The 21,916-nt window shown below is 44.9% G+C and overlaps 1 protein-coding gene across 1 annotated transcript in view; it reads left to right on the top strand.

Moving 5' to 3' along the window:
• Positions 1-21,081, top strand: part of LOC123482915 (interleukin-8-like) — a 55,225-nt gene extending 34,144 nt beyond the window's left edge. The window contains exons 2-3 of the mRNA XM_045212145.1: positions 16,853-16,900; positions 20,641-21,081. Coding sequence (XP_045068080.1) covers positions 16,853-16,900; positions 20,641-20,777 — 185 coding nt within the window. The 3' untranslated portion in view covers positions 20,778-21,081. The remainder of the gene's footprint in view (positions 1-16,852; positions 16,901-20,640) is intronic.
• The last annotated feature ends 835 nt before the right edge of the window (positions 21,082-21,916 follow it).

Genomic DNA, 21,916 nt, shown 5'->3' with positions numbered 1-21,916 from the left:
CAGAGGTATTGAGAGGTCGAAACTGGCTCGCTAAAAGTCCTCCCAACTTTAGCGAGCCGCGCAGTTTGACGACCCGACTGGATCCTGAGAAGCTGATCGGTTGGACGGAACCCATTGCTTCTCCCTCCTTCGCTCTCGGACTCGATTATCCACCCGAATAGACAAAGCTACCAAGCTGTCCAGGTCACTAGGCTCCGGATAGGAGATCAACTCATCCTTGAGCTGCTCCGACAGACCCTGGTAAAAGGCCGCTTGCAGAGACTCCTCGTTCCACCCACTCTCCACAGCCAACGTCTTGAACTCGATCACGAAGTCGGCCACGCTGCGAGTTCCTTGGCGGCGAAAACAGGCGCCTAGCTCGTCCCTCCCTCGGACGGAATGGTCGAAGAGCTTCCTCATCTCGGCCGTGAACCCCTGGTATGAAGCCATGCAGGGATCCTGTCGTTCCCAAACGGCTGAAGCCCACTCCAGCGCTTCGACCACGCAGCAACTCAATCACAAAGGCTATCCTAGCCTTGTCTGTGGCATAAGAGTAGGGCTGTAGATCGAACACTAGTCCACACTGCATAAGGAAGGAACGGCATCTTCCCCAGCTCTCCCTCATACTTATCCGGCGTCGGAACCTTGGGCTCACGGATGGACACAGCTTCAGAAGCGGCAGGCGAGATGGGTGAAACCGGTAGTGGATCCTCCACCGGACACTTGCGTTGGTTCTGGACCTCCGTCAGACCCGGTAGAAAGGTTCCGAACTGACAACGCGATCTCCTGTAGTACCGTGCTATGATGGCCCAACATCTTCTCCTGCTGGGTAATAGCATGGCGAACAGAGTCCAGGTCCGCTGGGTTCATTACTGGCCGGATCGTTCTGTCACGGTTAACTAAGCCCAGAACCCAGAAGCAGACCAGGACACGGTACGTGAGACAAAGGTGAGTGTTTATTAATAGAGTCCGAGTGAAGCTGAATAATCCAGGGAACAGAGCGGGTGGCGTGGATGGGTTGTTGAGGGTGCAGTGGTTGGTCCGGTACTGGCTCGGCGGCCGCCCGACCATCAGGCAGAGGTTGGGTGAAGGTTCCGGGTGAGAGACTGCAGACAGAACAAACGGAGGTCAGTACACAGCAAGTCAAAAGGTGCAAAACAACAAAACTAACACTACTGGCTCAGAGACTGATACGCTGACAACATACTGTTCATGGCTAACGATCCGGCAGGAACTGGATGTTGGGCCAGAGCCTAAGAAGGGTGATGATCAGGACCAGGTGTGCAGATTGCTGATGGGATGCAGGTGCGGGAAAACCAGAGCGCTCCCCGGAGCGTTCCCGAACCCTCGGGAAACTGGAGAATACGAGCAGGAACACTAGTCACCAGACAGGACCCGACTCAGACAGCCGGGATCGTCACAAAAAGAGGAGAGGAGTGGAAAGAAGGAGGCAGAGAGAAATGAGTCAAAGTTAGACGTAGGAGGTTAAAGTCACCCTAAACTGTGAGGGGTCAGCCATCCTCAGGAAATGAATTTATCAAGGCGTCAAGCTCATTGATGAACTCTCCAAGGGAACCTGGAGGGCGATAAATGACAAGGATGTTAAGCTTGAATGGGCTAGTGACTGTGACAGCATGGAATTCAAATGAGGAGATAGACAGATGGGTCAGGGGAAAAAGAGAGAATGTCCACTTGGGAGAGATGAGGATTCCTGTGCCACCACCCCGCTGACCAGATGCTCTTGGGGTATGCGAGAACACATGGTCAGACGAGGAGAGAGCAGTAGGAGTAGCAGTGTTTTCAGTGGTAATCCATGTTTCCGTCAGCGCCAAGAAGTCGAGGGACTGGAGGGTAGCATAGGCTGAGATTAACTCTGCCTTGTTGGCTTCAGAACGGCAGTTCCAGAGGCTGCTGGAGACCTGGAACTCCAACAGGAGAGTCTTTGTTGTCTTGTGTGTAGTTGACTATCCATGTAGTAACCAATGTATAGAATGCTTCATTTGATAACATGGAGGTGTTGAATTTCCAGCTCTTTGACCTCGGGATGTTTTTACAGAGGTCAAGCGGAGGCGGACAAAGGCGTGATCTGAAAGTGCTATGGGTCCGATTGTACAAGTGGCAGAATTTATTAAAATCTTTGGCATAAAAATCTAATCTATACGAGAATAGGTGTTATGGACATTGGAGTAGTATGTATAGATTAGCTATTAGTCTCTCTCCAGATATCTATCAGTCCCATCTTTGCCTATCTAGGGTTTGTGGTTGGGACTTGAGATGATTGTCCAGAGTTGAGTTAAGGGTACAATTAAAAACTCCAGCCAGCACTCCAAAGGAAACACAATGCTCATTGAACAGGGTTATCATTTTTGACATGAAATCAGGAGTATCTGTGTTAGGGGCATACTGTATATATTGAAGATAGTAATTGGTTGCCCACAGAGTGACCCAGTTATCAGAATAAATCTCCCCTCTGGATCAGATATGTTTTTGTCAATTGTGAATGTAACATGCTTATTGATAAGTATGGCTGTGCCTCTGCTGTTAGATTTGAAAGATGAGAAATACACCTGTCCCACCCAAGCTCTGCCGAGTTTAGCATGTTCGGCATCACAGAGGTGTGTCTCTTGTAATAGCGCAATGTCTGCTTTTACCTTTTTGAGAGCACATAGTATATTTTTCCGTTATATTGCATGACCTAGCCCATGGCAGTTCAATGTCAGTAGATTTAAGGTACTAGTCAAGAGATAGAGAGAGAGAGAGATTCCTCATCCTCTCCACCCCGCATTAAGTAAGTGACAATGTAGCCCCCGTCCAGACCACAGTAAAAAAGAGAGGAAGAAATGAAGTAAATCAAATCAATAGCCCAGCCTAAAAATACATCCCCCAAAGGACACAGGCCTAATCATTTGGACTAAATAAAACAGAAATCAGGGTGCAAATCCCTAAGAGGGATCTATAGGATAAGTTGTTTGTTATTATTAAAACAAAATATCAACAGGATAAGGTGGTCATAACCATAGGCAAAAAATGGACACACTGATCCTCTCGTTATGTCTGTAGATATGTCGTAATCGACAGGCTATCAATGGTGAAGGCATTTGTGAAAATTGTCAATAGAAATAAAAAAAGTTGGCTATATAAAATTGACAGAATCGAATCACTTTGTCTGCCAATTAGCCTATATCTTCTACAGACAAGATAACATGCTGTAAATTGTTAATTTTCTCACTTGACATAAAAGGGGAAATAAAAGTAGGCTAAAACGTTAGTAGGCCTAGCTTAGGTTTTAGGGCCTATCCCTCTCTCAGCGGGTGGGACATTGGATGGCGGCTCTATGTTGTCTTACCTTGTCACGCCCTGGCTCTGGGGACTCTTTAATGTTGAGCCAGGGTGTGTAGGTTTATTGTTTAGTTTTCTATGTGTTTCGTTCTAGATCGTGTACATCTATGTTGGCCAGGGTGGTTCCCAATCAGAGACAGCTGTAGCTCGTTGTCTCTGATTGGGGACCATCACTTAGGCAGCCTTTTGGCATTTTAGTTTTGTGGGATCTTGATCCGTATAGGTTTGTGTTATTAACCTGGGACTTCACGTATCGTTCATTTGTTGTTTTTGTTCGTGTTGTGTACACTTAATAAAACATGTACGCCTTATCACGCTGCGCCTTGGTCCGCTTCACATAACGATTGTGACATACCTCCAATAGTAATAACAGTAATCACTTTTAGTAATCTATCCATTTCTCAGTGGCCAGGATTGCCCTTCAAAAACCTTTTTGCCTCTTCTGGAGTTTTGAAGTGTCGCAGGGCGTTTGGGTATTTGAATCTCCTGAAGATACCTCGGTCAATTAAGTGTTTTTTCACCTCGTCAAACCCTCTGCGTATTCCAGCGTAAGGTGATTTTGGCGTTTCCCACTGTAATGGTGTTGATTTTCGTCACCTGTAGTACTCATTCATTGTCGGTGAATCTGTTATGGTGGTAACCACATGATCATTGCTCATAGTGGATAAAGTAAAAAAAAAAAAAAAGCTAAGTACATGCCGCTAGAAAGCACCACAGCCTCAGCCGTTCGCTGTCCGCCCGTCACCACTGGACAGGCACCACTGTTATTTAATTTATTTAACCTTTATTTAACCAGGAAGTCCCATCGAGATTAGAAGACCTCTGTCCCACCTCTTTACCAGGAGAAGCTGCCTCCTGCTGGCTCTGGGGAGCACCTACTCCACACTCCTCACCAACAGTAAGACCCAAACATATAAATATTATGATAGAATTCATAGTTCGACCCGAGCGGGTCGGGTCCAAAATTCAAACTTGTCCCTCCGGTTCGGGTCGGGTCCTGTTTGATTGTCATCGCGTTTTGGGTCTATGTAACTATAGCTGATAGACCTGAATGAACCCGACCACCACAAGTACACAAGTATATTAAAATATGCAAATAATTCAAATATTAATAATAATAATGTAATATTCAAATACGAGATGTACTTCTCCGGCATGTCTTAAAGTGGAACTGACAGCATTTTAGCAACATGAAATCTCATTAGAAATCTGTTCATATACACCCCCAGGAAGAATATGACACTTTTTAAAAAGTTTTCTGAAAAGAAAGCTCTTAGATACAGTAATTTTCACGTTTTCATAAATGTTTGGAATGTTTGAAAATTACGTACACTACCAGTCAAAAGTTTTAGAACACCTACTCATTCAAGGATTTTTCTTTATTTTTACTTTTTCTACATTGTAGAATAATAATGAAGTCATCAAAACCATGAAATAACACATAAGGAATCATGTAGTAACCAAAAAGTAAACAAATCTAAATATATTTTATTTAAAAAATATTTTTGATTTGACTAGGTCATTTCTACATGACACGCAGAGAGATTTGTTAGAACAGAGCACAAATAGGCTCCAAAGTGATTTGTTTGTCTTGGATACAGATAGCAGGATGGACGCACAGTCAGTCTAACCTAGAGGTGTGGTGTGGAGTCCATGCTGCTCTCTAGTATGCAAGCTGGCCAAGCTACCAAAACAGCTCCCATTTCAGCTATTGGGACAGGTACAGAGACTAATCCCAAACAGCCCACAAAGAGTTGTTGTAGTTTCTGTAAAAGGGAAGGGCATATGGTCAGGCGTTGTTGGAACCTAGGCAGAGGAAATCCTCCTGCACATTTTAGGCAGCCTGCAGGCCCACAGAGTAGAACCAACCTTTCAATAGGTTTTGTAACTCATAGAAGTGGTCATACTTTTGGGGCATGGCCTTTCAAGCTATGGTTTCTCTCGCTCTCTCTGATCATGCTTAGAATAATGCCTTGTAATGCTTGTGTAATGGGATATTCTGGGACTGCTGCTGCTCTGTTCAACAGGACAGATTGGTGTCAGAAGTGGGATGGTAGGGTTGAGTGGTAATGAACATTTTGACAATTCGCCAGCTCACCCCCATGACCCTACCCCAAACTACTTTGATGAATTGATGTATTTTATTTGTAACAAGGTGCCTCAAACCAATGGACAACGACATCGTGTTTGTAGACTGACACCTAAATCTGTGTCAGGGGTTTTTCCCCCTGATTGCAAGAAGACTTACTGACTACGAAACTTGCAAGATGTTTCATTCATCAATTGTTCCCCACACTGTTTATAATGCCAATATCTATCACCCCCACACTGTTTATAAGGCCAATGCCTGTCACAGAGAGCTGTGCAAATACCACAACTACAAAAATGTGGAACTAAACTGCAGAACGAACGCCCTACGGCTGTCAAGCCGATTGTTTAAATGTTCCTGATACTGTTGTTATTGATGTTATTCCTGAATATTATTATTATTATTCCTGAGATTCACTGGTTCTGGGGACCAGGCGGTAGAATTGGGAGTGTTAGATAGCCACCCTTTGTAAAAACGAGGTGAATGACAATTGCCCAACATTTCAACAGGGATTACACAATTTTGCAACAGCAGCTGGGAAATGTTTAGTAGGAGCACCTGAAGGAAATTATTGGATTTCTAATTATACTGCTTACCCCAATTTACCTGAGGGACCAACACATGGTTTATGTGCTCTGGCAAAGGTTTTACCTGCCATGAGGAGCGAACCAATACACCCCGTGGTTCGGCCAAAAATATCATTAGGGTAATATAATAAGGGTTAAGGCACACTGTGGTTTCCTGGGTGTTCTCTTTTCGTTTCAGTTCCTGATTTTAGTAGAAATACCTCCTTTTTGGTTTACTGGTAGTGGGAGTGGAATATTGGCTGAACGCCCAGACTCTGTGGTTGCCAGGTGTTCTCTCCTAAGCAGCCGCACTCTGGGAGCAAACGCTTTACTGAGGAAGAATCCACTTGGCTATCTTTGTTATACTTAATCAGCAGAAACTGGCAAGTTAGAACTGTATATGATGGGTGACGGGTTGAAGGTTTTAAACTCAGTTTCACAACGGATGAGATTTACATGGAAGAATTGGTGGAATACAGGATATTATGCCTTTAGAAGCTTGCTACATTTAAAATTGCTTAAATTATTATTAAGGAATTAACAAAAGGGAGGAGTGTAATGGGACATTTTAATTGTATGAGTATGTGACTAACCTTGTGAAACTGTGAAACTGTCCTCCTGTTCATGGGAGTATCATCCTATGTTGCAATCCAGCTTGCACCTGCGTCCTTGTATAGATAGAGTTCCGCCCAAGAACAGGAACTATAAAGATATGTGCTTATCACCCAATGCTTCGGAATTCAGACTGTCTGCACTGCGCTGTGTAGCTCTGCTATTCTCCCTGAGCTCAGAAAAATAAAGAATCTTTGTTTGGCTTGGACTCCAGCAAATCCTTATTTTATAATATCCACCACAATTTGGCACCCTAGACTGGACTGACGTATCGTTGACCTGCGGCTCCGGTAAGCTGCCCCGCAGAGGCTCACTGCGCTGTGAGTCTAGGGTAAATTCCTCCTCGTCAAACGAGGGAAGGGAGAGACCCGCCTGACGTCCACGGGAGTTGAGGGTCAGCGATCGCTCAGTCAATATTTTACTAAGCTGGTGAGTCATCATTCGAAGATTCTTTATGAATGAAATCACTTTGCGTTAAGTGATAGAGAAAATGATCATTGAAATAAGAGGAATTGTTCATTCCTAAATTGCTTTGCGCTAAGTGTTCGAGAGCATGCTCTACCGCATAGTGCGATGCGGGTGGACCGGTTAGGACGTCATGTTAGACTATAATATCAGGTTAGGGATAGACTTCTTAACCAGTGGACAGGAAGAACTGTCCACTGTCCACTGTCCACACAGTTTTTGCAAAGTGTCATAGCAAAACTGTGTTTACTTTTTATGTAAGTAAGATACCAACTTGGATTAGTTCTCCAGTGGTTCAACAACAAATTAGGCAATATTTTAGCAGCCATGCAATTACATGGTTTAGGTTGTAGGAACTGATCACTCCTCTATTTTATGTGTGTGTGTGTGTGAGTGTGAGTGAGATAGGAACTCAAGATGGGTTCATCCTCGAGCAAAAAGTGTTCTCCAGCCACCCCATGCTACACAGGGCCGTTGAAGGTGATGGTAAGCAAATGCAGTCCGAATGTTGCCGAGGACGTGTCACAATGGCACCGCTTAACGAATGGAGATTTTCCCGAAGAAGGCACCCTCAGTGTCGTTAAGTTGAAATTAGTCAGAGAACAGTTTGAGAAATTAGGGAAAGGCAAGAAAAATGATATACGCTGGGATAATTTTAGTAAGTGGGAAGTTGAAACTGAGACAAGGACAGAGAGAGAGAAGAAGGGTGCAGAGGAAATGATGAAAGCTGAAGAAAATAAAGTCAAAGCAAGTAGGAACAGACGTAAAGATCAACTGTATCCACATTATCCACCTTCCTACACTCCCCCCACCTCAACAACAGCTACCACCTCCACAACAAGGACCCCCAGCAGCAGGGGGCTTTGGGGGCAGACGAGGCGGAGAATCTGAAGAAGAACGAAGAAGAAAAAGACAAGCCTCTGACCACCAGAGTAGAATACCAACACCTCTGACCACCACACACACTGAGTTCCAGAGTAGAATACCAACACCTCTGACCACCACACACACTGAGTTCCAGAGTAGAATACCAACACCTCTGACCACCACACACACTGAGTTCCAGAGTAGAATATCGACACCTCTGACCACCACACACACTGAGTTCCAGAGTAGAATACCGACACCTCTGACCACCACACACACTGAGTTCCAGAGTAGAATACTGACACCTCTGACCACCACACACACTGAGTTCCAGAGTAGAATACCAACACCTCTGACCACCACACACACTGAGTTCCAGAGTAGAATACCAACACCTCTGACCACCACACACACTGAGTTCCAGAGTAGAATACCAACTCCTCTGACCACCACACACACTGAGTTCCACACACCTCAGGTCTCCACACGCCTCTGGTCTCCACACGCCTCTGGTCTCCACACACCACTGGTCTCCACATGCCACTGGTCTCCACACGCCTCTGTTCTCCACACGCACGGAGTTCCGGGAGTAAAATACTGACAGAGCCGCCCCCGCCAAGACCCTAAACCTCCCATAAGACTGGTCGTCGAAATGACCTGTGGACTTTATCCAGACTTACCACCCCTCCCCCTCCTGTTTTCACACCACACTCTGCCGAACTGTTTCCCCTGATGTCAATACCAAATCCAGTGGTGGGCCGTGACATGAACGCCGCTCCAACCATCCTAGTTTACCACCATGATTAACAGGTACAAGCCGTCTGCAGCAGAGTTAGAGTTCATTTTACGAAAAACATTTAAACTGCATTGGGGGGGCCCTCAAGGGTGATTCCTGACCACTGCAGCCGATGGAACCCCAATTAACCATGGACATGGGAACTATGACACCGAACTGCAGACTCTAAAAGACAGGATTGAGACAAAGTATCCTACAAGAACGAACTGGCCCCTGCTGCAATCCATGAAACAGGGACCAGAGAGGGCTGCTTTGATTCCCGAGCACGAGTTGAGGAGGCTTTTAATAGACATTCTGGCATTGAAGAAAACAATGACGCCTGAGACGGACTGCTGAAGGGCCTCCTGATACAAGGTCTCCTCCCAGTACTACGAGAGAAAGTAACGACTACCTGCATTGGCTGGGAATCTCATCCCTTGACCACAGTCTAGCCACATGCTGTACACGCTGAAAGACAACAAGCTGCAGGAAGGGAACTCGGCAAGTGGCAAGTGCCCAGCTAATGTTTTATGAGGGAGGGAACAGAGGGAATTCGGGAGACAGAGCAAGAGGGGCTGGAAGAGCAAGATTAGGATGGGGCCACGGAGGAGGAAGAGGGGAAACATGGAGGTGTTATAACTGTCAACAGCCTGACACATTTCAAGAAATTGCCCACAGAACAGGAGTGCTGTGGGTGGCTATGATGAAGCTGAGGGCAGTGATACCTATTATCCACCACCACCACGTGAGAGCATCTAACCCGCAGGGTAGAGTGGAGGCTCGAGATAGGATGAGGAGGAGGTAGTGTCGTGGAAATTGATCACTATACTTTATTAACAATCAAAGTTCTTACAGAGTTTTTGTTGCTTCAAGATATTACTTTATTCGAGTTTCAACAAAGCCGATGCCGGTCTGCAGAGTGGCACCCCCTCTTCTTCTCTCCCTCCATCTTATATAGTGGCCTCCACACACACTAGCTTTAAATCCCTCCCTCCTCAGTTTCCCGCTCTTTTATTGCTCCGCCCACTCCCTTTGTCTATGGTGGCGGCTACATTCGACTTTCATTCAGTTCAGAATCAATAGTAATACACTCAATCAATCCTTTATCTTGCAAAAACACTCATGTTTAGTTTAAACTCTGTTCAACCCTGGCTCTCCCGGGCTTGACCTGAAGACCGATTGTTGGACATGACAGGTCCCTAAATCCTTGAAACATACACAAACCCCCCTTCATGCTGTAATCTATCAAGAAGATAGCCAAGGAGAGACAAAAGTTTAGCCCAAACTCTGTTCAACTCTGGCGCCGAGAGAGACAAAATGCCACAGGCTAGTTCCAGTCTTTGATAAGATAGGACAGCCATGGATTTAAGTAAAAGCGAGCAATTTGACCTTAGGTCAGATTGCCTCTTTACCCCCACACACACAATGAATTTACCCAATTAAATTCCTGGCCCATTAACACAAAATTCTAACTCTATGTTCATGATTAACCCAGTTTTATCTCATAGTCCATTAAAAATACACATCATATCCCTCCTAATGGGATTACTAATCCCATAAATTTACAAAAGTATATTATGTTTATGCTATCAATCACAATCTTTGCATTTAAGGTTATAATCATACTAAAAATATCACTTTTTCTATTCAAAATAATTCCACTATAAGTGTTAGTATCCTAACACATTAAAACGAACGTAGCGTTGTTTTAGCCATACTACCTAATACATGTTTAAGAATAGTGTCAACATTTAACTCACATAACTTCATTCAGATCAATCAGTCAGCTTACAATTCATAATCAAATTAATTACCCAAAACAAATTTAGAATGACAATTCTTAGTTAGTCACTTTGGTTCCATCGTTCAAAGTTAAAACTCTCACCTTGGCACATACTGACACTAACATAATTCTAGCATTAGCTTCCTCACAAAGAGAATTACAACAGATCAGTATCTCAATGCATTCCTAGTCTAAATTACTATAAATTTAGCAGTGTACAATACCTCTTAATCAACATACTACCTCAAATAACAATCCTTCCTCCACCGGCACTCAATCTTCTGGCATCTTCATTATGTTCTTCAGATAGCTTCATAGTTCATCTTGGATTGCCCATGGCAATGTCCCAATTCCAATGTCACACCTGAGCCGCCCCACCTCTACCTCCATTCTGTTTTGTCCATTTTGCCAACCAGTATACCCAAACTATGAGAAATGTTGTATTAGAATAGATCTCTCTTCCCTGAACAGTCTCTGACTTTGGGGCCCTAGTTCCACCTCCACTACTGCGTGGGTGTTGTCATAGTGAAACCATTTCAAGGCTATAGTCCTTTCTGTGATTTTAAATAATGCTTTCTCATAGATTGCATCTGGACCTGGGTGTTTGTTATACCAGAGAATACAGTGTAGGTCATCGGGGGGACATTTTAGTGGGGCCTGGTACTACATTATCAGCAAGTTCCATCAAGGTTCGGGGAATATCAGTTATTCCCCCCTAAACAAATCTTGCCTATACCAATAACATGGCTCCCCTTCCCCACAGACCACCATATTGTCTCTGACTATGTGTACTTTCATTCCCCTCTCAGCGGAAATGACAGCCACATTCAATTTAGTCATTACATCACGTCCTAGTAAATTTACCCGACACAGCTTAGATATCAGGATGGGTATGGTTGCCTCTCATCCTGATTGGTCATGTTTTAGGGTTATTGGGGCTGATAACCTTTCAATAAATTGATGACCAGAGGCAGATCGCACTATGATTTTCTCCCCATCAATCCTGACTCCATCTGGCTTGTCTGTTGCACAGGTTGCTGTCCTGCAGGCTCCCGTATCACAAAGGAATTTAATTTTCATACCCATTACTGTCAATGTCAAATAAGGTTTCTGTTCCTGTTGAAGTGCTAAGTCAATAGTAGCCAATTCAAACACCTCACAATTTGGATCAAAGGGTTCCTTAGTCTTCCCCCCACTAGAGTCTACTATTTCTCCCTCAAGGACTAGTCATGCCTTATCTTCCTCTTCCTCACGCTCAAAGCTGGGGGATGGACTTCTCTCTCCCTCTCTTCTCTCTTTTCTCTCTTTCTCTCCTGTCTGACTTTCTCTGCCCTTGTCTGGTACTCCTCTACCTCTTGCTCTTCCTCACCTTCATCTTCCCCTTCCTCCTCCAGCCCCTTCTTCCTCATAGGAGGTGGGGCCGGTTAGGGGGCAACATTATTCCCCTGCACTCTCCTTCTCCTCCCTACGTATTCATCATCTGGATTTTCTCTCCATGCCTGGTCTGCCAAGTTTGGATATAACCTTTCTGCCCTCTGCTCTGGGGGAGGCACGGAGACCTCAACCTTCACTTCTCTTTCCCTCTCACTCACTTCTCTTTTCTTCCTGCCTTATCTCCTCTCTCTCCTAAGTTTCTAGTTCTACCCGCCATCTCTCCCAGAGTGGCAATTAGTTACTCTGCATCTTCCTCTTCTTTCTTGGCTCTGTCCTGTCTGTTATTCTGCTCATGATGGATTGCATGTCTCTCTGAGGCTATTACACAATTCAGTTATTTTCCCAACATACTCTCCGTAATCGGCCCATGGCAAAAGTGTCCTCTGGGCATCCCCTGAAACCCACTGCCCTCTAACGGCAGCCCAAACCTTACTATTCATGTTTCGGGGTGGGTCATTCCTTCTACCGCTCTGGCCACGTCCTCTGTGTTCATGGCCTGTCTGCTAAATGGCATATTATTATTATTACTGTATACATCTAAGGTTGCTGGGGCCCCTTTCATTCCCCGCCAATAGATTAGGTAAGGCTATCAGTGGGTACTGGCCCCCTCCTACTCTCTCTCTCTCTCACTGCTTATTTCTCCTTTATACACCTTATGTATCTGTTTAAGCATGGATTCAAGTTTATCTGCGTCTAGACGTCCCTCAAAACCATACCTCTCCCTCCACCTGGTTACATAATGGACATTTCTTCTATCCCTGGATTCCATTTTAATTACATCAAGTATTTCTCGTCCCCCAGTAAATTCTGGGACCTCTTGTGAGATTTGCCCCCCCATGGTTGGTACTGTTAAAAATCCCTTAGCCACCTCTTCTATATAACAAGTCAATTTAACAAGTAATTCAAAATAGCTTCACACAACAACACCTTGAATCACCCCTTCCTGTATATGTAATCTTGACTAGTCCCCCAGAATTATCTCATACTTTTACAGAGGGATTGATCCCCACAATGTAATCTTGATAATTCCTGACAGTCTCATACAACAGGAATGGGTTCTCCCTCCTCTATACAACCACCTCTCCCTGTATATGTAGTCTTGACTAGTCCCCCAGAATTATCTCATACTTTTACAGAGGGATTGATCCCCACAATGTAATCTTGATAATTCCTGACAGTCTCATACAACAGGAATGGGTTCTCCCTCCTCTATACAACCACCTGGAATTATTCATGTGACTTTTGAGCAAACATTAGGTCTCACACGTTGTGATGTCACGAGAGGCTGTGTCCTGGAGGGACGTTACATCCCCCTGAGGTGGCTGCAAACCCAGACAGCTATGGCTCCATCTGCTGGTATGGTCGGGAACTCCACCCCTCTATGGCCAATCTTCCCACGCAGCTGAAACAAATGAGGGGCTGATGAGCTGAAGGTTTGGGAAGGGAAGAGACACACTGAGGGAGTGTGTGGGGGTGAAGAGACACAGTCTCCAACCTGGGCTCTCTGGAGGACAAGAGTGCTGCACGTCCACTTCCATGAGGAATATAAGGATTTGGAGATACTTACCTTTGGGAAATACTCACCTTTGGATATATGCACCTGTGGAAATACGTGAGAGACATTTGGAAGGACTTTTTGCTGGGTTGGCCACTAGCTGCAACGTGGACTACAGTAAGGCTGGGGAAAAGTTATCTGAGCGAGTGAGAATTATGATTTTGGATGTGGAAGAGACATCCCTGAACTGTTAACCCTTAAAGAGCCACAAGAGAACAGAATTTTGTTATATTTTCGTTAATTTCCCAAGACCTATAATAAAATCCTTGTTTTGTTTGAACCTTGTCTCCTTGCACTACTTGAGCAATCCCGCTGAAAGCTGTGTAGCCTCTCGTGACGTCACAGATGGTGGAGAATACGGGCACGCTCAAGCGTTAATAGTGCATGTCAGAGGAGGATACCGAAGGTTTGATCACCCAGTTTTCCAAGTTGGCCGTAGGCTCCCCGCCCGACTGAAATGGAGGACATATTGAAAGCCCTTGTTGCTGGCCAGCAAGCCCAGATGCAAGCAAACGTGGCTCTCTTGGAGGAGCAAAAGAAAGCCAACCTTCTGAAGGCAGAGGAATTGCAGTTGCAGAGACAGAGGGTGGTCCAAAATACCCGCCCAATAAAGGCAAGTGACTTTATATCTAAGATGGGAGCTACCGATGACATTGAGGCATACCTGCATGCATTTGAGGCCACGGCCACTAGGGAAGCCTGGCCCAAGCAACAGTGGGTTGGTCTGTTAGCCCCCTTTCTAACCGGGAATCGCTGAATGCTGTCCGGGACCTGGGCCCTGACCAGGTTACTGACTATGATGCCCTGAAGTCTGAGATCCTCAGCAGATATGGACTCACAAAGTTTGGTATGGCCCAGCGCTTTCACAGCTGGACCTTCCAACCAGACCAACCTCCTCGGGCGCAGATGCATGAACTTGTCCGAATCGCAAGGAAATGGCTGGATCCGCAGAGGAATACAGCAGCGGCGGTGGTGGAGGCCGTTGTGGTGGATCGTTACCACGCGCCCTGCCTTATGAGGCAAAACGGTTCATCAGTCAACAGGCCTTGACCACGGCTGATCTGACCGTGGAAGCTGTGGAAAAGTACCAGGCCACAGCGGAGATGCTGAATGCTTCCCGAAAAGACCCCAGGAGTGCGGCCCCACCACAAATGGGAAGAACCCGTCCAAAGGACCCCAAGGTCTCGAACCCAGCCACGTCAGGACTTATCCCGGCTCCAGGGGGAGCCAGAAACCAGGCGGGTCCAAGAAGAGTACACCAGGAGGGGGAAACTCGACAGTGTTACCGGTGTGGGGAGATGGGACATATCTCCTGGCAGTGTGGGAAACCAGCCGATGAACCTATGCCCACTGCGGAGTCCTCCAGCTCAGCACCCACACACCGTTTTGCCTCGCTCTTGGGAGTCGTAGATGGCGGCCCAGATCGACCCCCCACCTGCCCGGTAACTGTGAATCACCATGATGTGGAGGCCTTACTGGATTCTGGTAGCCGGGCCACCCTGGTGCGTAAGGATTTGGTGGGCCCAACGTGTCTGACCCCGGGGAAAGTCCTCCCAGTTTCCTGTGTCCATGGGGACACCAGAGAATACCCCATTACTGAACTTACAATGACCAGCACACGGGGAACCATACACACGACGGCGGGGGTGGTTGATTCCCTCCCCGTCCCTGTCCTAATTGGACGAGACTGCCCAGCCTTTTACCCACTCTGGAGAGAGTCTCAGGAGAGGGATAACCCGAGTACCTCGGAAACGGAGAGGCAAGACTCATCCTGGGAAGGCTCCGGTGCAATCCTCCGAGTTACTCACTCCCGCCCGGGCTCTGATAGGGATGGCAGGTGCCCAGACCGACACAGAGACGGAGCTACAGAATCTGGACAAAGAACTGTCTGGTCTGAAGGGGACCGCTGAGAGGTATCGTTTGTTAAAGCAACAGTTAGACATGAAGACAGAAGAGTTAGATATCCTCCAGGCTAAACTCCAACAGAGCTCCTTCCCTAAGCAACAGGAGGAGCTGGAGAGGCTGCGCAGGACCATCGAGGAGTGTGAGGAGACCCTGCGCAGTAGTAAGGAGGTCCAGAAGAAGGCAGAGGAGAAGTACAAGGTGTTGGAGAACCAGATGAAGAATGCGGAGGCAGAGAGAGAGAAGGAACTGAAAGCTGCTCAACAGAAGCTAAACTCTGCTAAAACCAAGGCTGATGCGTTCAGTAAGAAACTCAGGGAGAGACAACAGGAGGCTGAGTCCCTGGTCCTAGAGGTGGAGGAGTTGAAGAGAGAGCAGGCTGGCAAGCACCACGGCAATGCGGACGCCCTCTCCCGGCGTGATGCCTTCTTCGCTGCCTTTACCCCGACGAGGACGTCGGTCCCGAGGAGGGGGATGTGTGATGTCACGAGAGGCTGTGTCCTGGAGGGACGTTACATCCCCTGAGGTGGCTGCAAACCCAGACAGCTATGGCTCCATCTGCTGGTATGGTCGGGAACTCCACCCCTCTATGGCCAATCTTCCCACGCAGCTGAAACAAATGAGGAGCTGATGAGCTGAAGGTTTGGGAAGGGAAGAGACACAGTCTCCAACCTGGGCTCTCTGGAGGACAAGAGTGCTGCACGTCCACTTCCATGAGGAATATAAGGATTTGGAGATACTTACCTTTGGGAAATACTCACCTTTGGATATATGCACCTGTGGAAATACGTGTGAGACATTTGGAAGGACTTTTTGCTGGGTTGGCCACTAGCTGCAACGTGGACTACAGTAAGGCTGGGGAAAAGTTATCTGAGCGAGTGAGAATTATGATTTTGGATGTGGAAGAGACATCCCTGAACTGTTAACCCTTAAAGAGCCACAAGAGAACAGAATTTTGTTATATTTTCGTTAATTTCCCAAGACCTATAATAAAATCCTTGTTTTGGTTGAACCTGGTCTCCTTGCACTACTTGAGCAATCCCGCTGAAAGCTGTGTAGCCTCTCGTGACATCACAATATATATATATATATATATATAAATATACAGTGGGGAGAACAAGTATTTGATACACTGCCGATTTTGCAGGTTTTCCACTGTATCTAACTATAGAATTATGGACTATGGGTGTGAACTATGTTATTCATTTCTTGCAATTTACACTAAGATGTTAAGGCCGGGATTCAATCCTTCTAACGTTGTCCATGATGCGCCTTTTAAAGGCAATGTTACCTCGTTGGCTGAGATCATATTTGAGGTACAGTAAACGCTTCAAATATCAGCTCATTCGGAAATTACCTTTAAATGTCAAGCGCGCTGTAACACGTTTTCAGATTGAATCCCTGTCTAAAACTAGATTAGGAAATTGTTGATGAATGTATAGGGAGACTAAAGTGTTTTGTTTGACTTTCGCTATTTTCTCTACAGGGAGAGCTATAGCAGATCCTCGATGCCGCTGCCCTAAAGTACATGCAGGTGAGGTGACCTGGGATAGGATAAAGTAATCCTTCTACCCCCCCCACCCCCCAAAATTGTAAAGTGGTTATCCCACTGGCTATAGGGTGAATGCACCAATTTGTGAGTCGCTCTGGATAAGAGCGTCTGCTAAATGACGTAAATGTGCCCTTGAGCAAGGCACTTAACCCTAATTGCTCCTGTAAGTCGCTCTGGATAAGAGCGTCTGCTAAATGACTAAAATGTAAATGTAAAATGTGACTACCAGTTTAATCATGAAACTGACCCATTACCCTCCTCGCTCACACTGCTCTAAGGAAGAAGTCATGTGAGTTACTATACTATACTGTGCTGTACTGTACTGTAATGTACTATACTGTACTTAAATAAAATTAGATGCACACACTATACAGTGGGGAGAACAAGTATTTGATACACTGTCGATTTTGCAGGTTTTCCTACTTAAAAAGCATGTAGAGGTCTGTAATTTTTATCATAGGTTCACTTCAACTGTGAGAGACGGAATCTAAAACAAAAATCCAGAAAATCACATTGTATGATTTTTAAGTAATTAATTTGCATTTTATTTCATGACATAAGTATTTGATCACTTACCAACCAGTAAGAATTCCGGCTCTCACAGACCTGTTAGTTTTTTTCTTTAAGAAAGCCTCCTGTTCTCCACTCATTACCTGTATTAACTGCACCTGTTTGAACTCGTTACCTGTATAAAAGACACCTGTCCACACACTCAATCAAACATACTCCAACCTCTCCACAATGGCCAAGACCAGAGAGCTGTGTAAGGACATCAGGGATAAAATTGTAGACCTGCACAAGGCTGGGATGGGCTACAGGACAATAGGCAAGCAGCTTGGTGAGAAGGCAACAACAGTTGGCGCAATTATTAGAAAATGGAAGAAGTTCAAGATGACGGTCAATCACCCTCGGTCTGGGGCTCCATGCAAGATCTCACCTCGTGGGGGCATCAATGATCATGAGGAAGGTGAGGGATCATCCCAGAACTACACAGCAGGACCTGGTCAATGACCTGAAGAGAGCTGGGACTACAGTCTCAAAAACCATTAGTAACACACTACGCCGTCATGGATTAAAATCCTGCAGCGCACACAAGGTCCCCCTGCTCAAGCCAGCACATGTCCAGGCCCGTCTGAAGTTTGCTAATGACCATCTGGATGATCCAGAGGAGGAATGGGAGAAGGTCATGTCGTCTGATGAGACAAAAATAGAGCTTTTTGGTCTAAACTCCACTCGCCGTGTTTGGAGGAAGAGAAAGGATGAGTACAACCCCAAGAACACCATCCCAACCGTGAAGCATGGAGGTGGAAACATCATTCTTTGGGGATGGTTTTCTGCAAAGGGGACAGGACGACTGCACCGTATTGAGGGGAGGATGGATGGGGCCATGTATCGCGAGATCTTGGCCAACAACCTCCTTCCCTCAGTAAGAGTATTGAAGATGGGTCGTGGCTGGGTCTTCCAGCATGACAACGACCCGAAACACACAGCCAGGGCAACTAAGGAGTGGCTCCGTAAGAAGCATCTCAAGGTCCTGGAGTGGCCTAGCCAGTCTCCAGACCTGAACCCAATAGAAAATCTTTGGAGGGAGCTGAAAGTCCGTATTGCCCAGCGACAGCCCCCGAAACCTGAAGGATCTGGAGAAGGTCTGTATGGAGGAGTGGGCCAAAATCCCTGCTGCAGTGTGTGCAAACCTGGTCAAGACCTACAGGAAACGTATGATCTCTGTAATTGCAAACAAAGGTTTCTGTACCAAATATTAAGTTAAGCTTTTCTGATGTATCAAATACTTATGTCATGCAATAAAATGCAAATGAATTACTTAAAAATCATACAATGTGATTTTCTGGCTTTTTTCCGTCTCTCACAGTTGAAGTGTACATATGATAAAAATTACAGACCTCTACATGCTTTGTAAGTAGGAAAACCTGCAAAATCGGCAGTGTATCAAATACTTGTTCTCCCCACTGTATATTTTCATGATCAATTTTATTTTATTAAACATCTCTCCCTCCCCCCCACTATTTATCTTACTCATCCTCCTCTCTCTCTCTCTCTCTCTCTCTCTCTCTCTCTCTCTCTCTCTCTCTCTCTCTCTCTCTCTCTCTCTCTCTCTCTCTCTCTCTCTCTCTCTCTCTTTCTCTTTCTCTTTCTCTTTCTCTTTCTCTTTCTCTTTCTCTTTCTATATCAATCAGTGTCACATTGAAAACTGGAAGATTGCTCTGTCTCGACCCAAATGGGAGCTTTGCCAAAAAACTGATTAAAAGACAGACCAAAGTGTGAGTGTATATATGTATTGTATTGCACAAGCTATGTTATAAAGTCAGAATTATGCTTTTTCTTATGACTTATTTTAGTCAATTTAGTTGTTTGAATAAACGATTAAAGTTTAAATGGATTATGGGTGTGAACTACATAAATACTGCATAAATTATGTCAATGTAAATGTAATATAAAAAAATATATATATATATGCCATTTAGCAGACGCTTTTATCCAAAGCGACTTACAGTCATGCGTGCATACATTTTTTTGTGTATGGGTGGTCCCGGGGATCGAACCCACTACCTTGGCGTTACAAGCGCCGTGCTCTACCAGCTGACCTACAGAGGACCACATTTCAAAACATGGCATAGTCTGACCAGTTGAATCCAGGTGAAAGCTATGATCCCTTATTGATGTCACTGTCAGGCTGACAAGGTAAAAATCTGTCGTTCTGCCCCTGAGCAAGGCAGTTAACCCACTGTCCCCTGGGCGCCGATGATGTGGATGTCGATTAAGGCAGCCCTCCACACCTCTCTTATTCAGAGAGGTTGGGTTAAATGCGGAAGACACATTTCAGTTGAATGCATTCAGTTGTACAACTGACTAGATATCCCCCTTTCCCTTTCCTCTCCCTTTTGTTAAATCCATTTCAACCAATGTAGATGAAGGGGAGGAGACAGGTTAACTTTTAAGCCTTTTTGACAATTGAGACATGGATTGTGTATGTGTGCCATTCAGAGGGTGAATGGGCAAGACAAAATACTTAAGTGCCTTTGAACGGTGTATGGTAGTAGGTGGCAGGCGCACCGGTTAGTGTCAATATTTGCAACGCTGCTGGGTTTTTCACGCTCAACAGTTTACCGTGTTTATCAAGAATGGTCCACCACCCAAAGGACAGCCAGCCAACTTGACACAACTGTGGGAAGCATTGGACATTGGCCAGATCCCTGTGAAACGCCTTCGACACCTCGCAGAGTCCATGCCCCGATGAATTGAGGCTGTTCTGAGGACAAAAGGGGGAGTGGGGGATGCAACTCAATATTAGGAAGGTGTTCCTAATGTTTTGAACACTCAGTGCCTACAGTGTATATACATATCAAATCAAATCACATTTTATTGGTCACATACACGTGTTTAGCAGATGTTATTGCGGGCTTGTGCTTGTAGCTCCGACAGTGCAGTAATATCTAACAAGTAATATCTAACAATTTCACAACATTTACCCACACAAATCTAAGTTATACAGTTATTTATATATAAATAAATATATATATATATATATATATATATATATATATATATATATTCTTTACTGTCTCTCTGTGTGCCCTTGGCTTATAGAACATGGGCCATATATTTTCCCTGAATTAAGAATGGTTTGAAGCTTGACAGAGTACAGTATCTGTTCTGCCACGTATCTCAGAGGGTTAATCAGCACACCTTCTTCTCTCCTACAGAAACCAACAGCGTCAGAATCAACGTTCCATTGAGACTCTCTCCCCACCTACCACCACTAGCACTTGATCAGTCTTTGTCTGGTGCTGGAAGCTGGAAGCTGTGCCACCCTGCAACCCCTCTGCAGGCTTGCCTCTGAAGCAGGGTTGGCCCCTTGTATGGGACACCATAACCAGAACAAGTGGTGTTGGAGTGCCAGCAGGGGGCACTGTTCCCTCTGGTCCAAAGACACATAGATCCCTTTCCTAGAGTCAAATGACCTACTGGCATCATGGGTGGAATATTATTAATATGTTTCATAATTTCATAATTTATGAAGGTATATATTTTTTTGTTGCCGAAAATCTGGTGTTTCTATGTCAAACTGTTTTGTTATATTTCAGTATTCTGTGGTGTATATAAAGTGAAATATTTGGATGCAAACTCAAAATGCAATACATTTCAACTCTATATCTGACATGGTACACGTGTCTTCTTTTTTTAAGGTCATTACCATGTGTGTGAGGTGTATACTTTTGCTTCAAATGTAGATTTGTTTAAGACTACCAAGAATCACTCTGTGTGACCCTGATTTAGCCCACTGCAGTAAAAGGTTAAATCAATGTGTCAGGACAGTTATGGGGTCATTGCCCTACTAAGAGAGCCATCCTTTTATATATATTTTATTAATGTATATATATACAGTATAGGAATAATATAATAGTATTGTTGATATAAAACATGTCTTTGATGTATTTATTTTCATAGGTATTTCATATGTTTATATGATAGCCAGTGGTGGATAAAGTACCCAATTGTCATACATGAGTAAAAGTAAAGATACCTTAGTAAAAAATGACTGAAGTAAAAGTGAATGTCACCCAGTAAAATACTCCATGAGTAAAAGTCTAAAAGTCTTTGGTTTTAAATATACTGTACATAAGTATCAAAAGTAAAATATTTCACATTCCTTATTAACCAAATCAGACGGCACGATTGTCTTGTTTTGTTCGTTTTGCACACTCCAACACTCAGACTCCAACACTAAGACAAAAAACATTGACATTTGTTTGGCAAAAACAGTAGGATAAATACACATGTGGATAGAGTCCATTCCAAAATGTACAATTCCATAATTTACATAATTTACAAACGAAGCTACTGTGTTTAGTGAGTCCACCAGATCAGAGGCAGTAGGGATGATCAGGGATGTTCTCTTGATAAGTGTGTGAATTGGACCACTTTCCTGTCCTGCTAAGCAGTCGAAATGTAATGAGTATTTTTGGTTTTGGAAAATGT

Source organism: Coregonus clupeaformis, unplaced genomic scaffold (assembly GCF_020615455.1).
Source record: "Coregonus clupeaformis isolate EN_2021a unplaced genomic scaffold, ASM2061545v1 scaf0001, whole genome shotgun sequence".
Lineage (NCBI taxonomy): Eukaryota > Metazoa > Chordata > Actinopteri > Salmoniformes > Salmonidae > Coregonus > Coregonus clupeaformis.
Note: the sequence above shows the minus strand (reverse complement) of the source record. Positions and strands in the feature narration are given on the sequence as shown.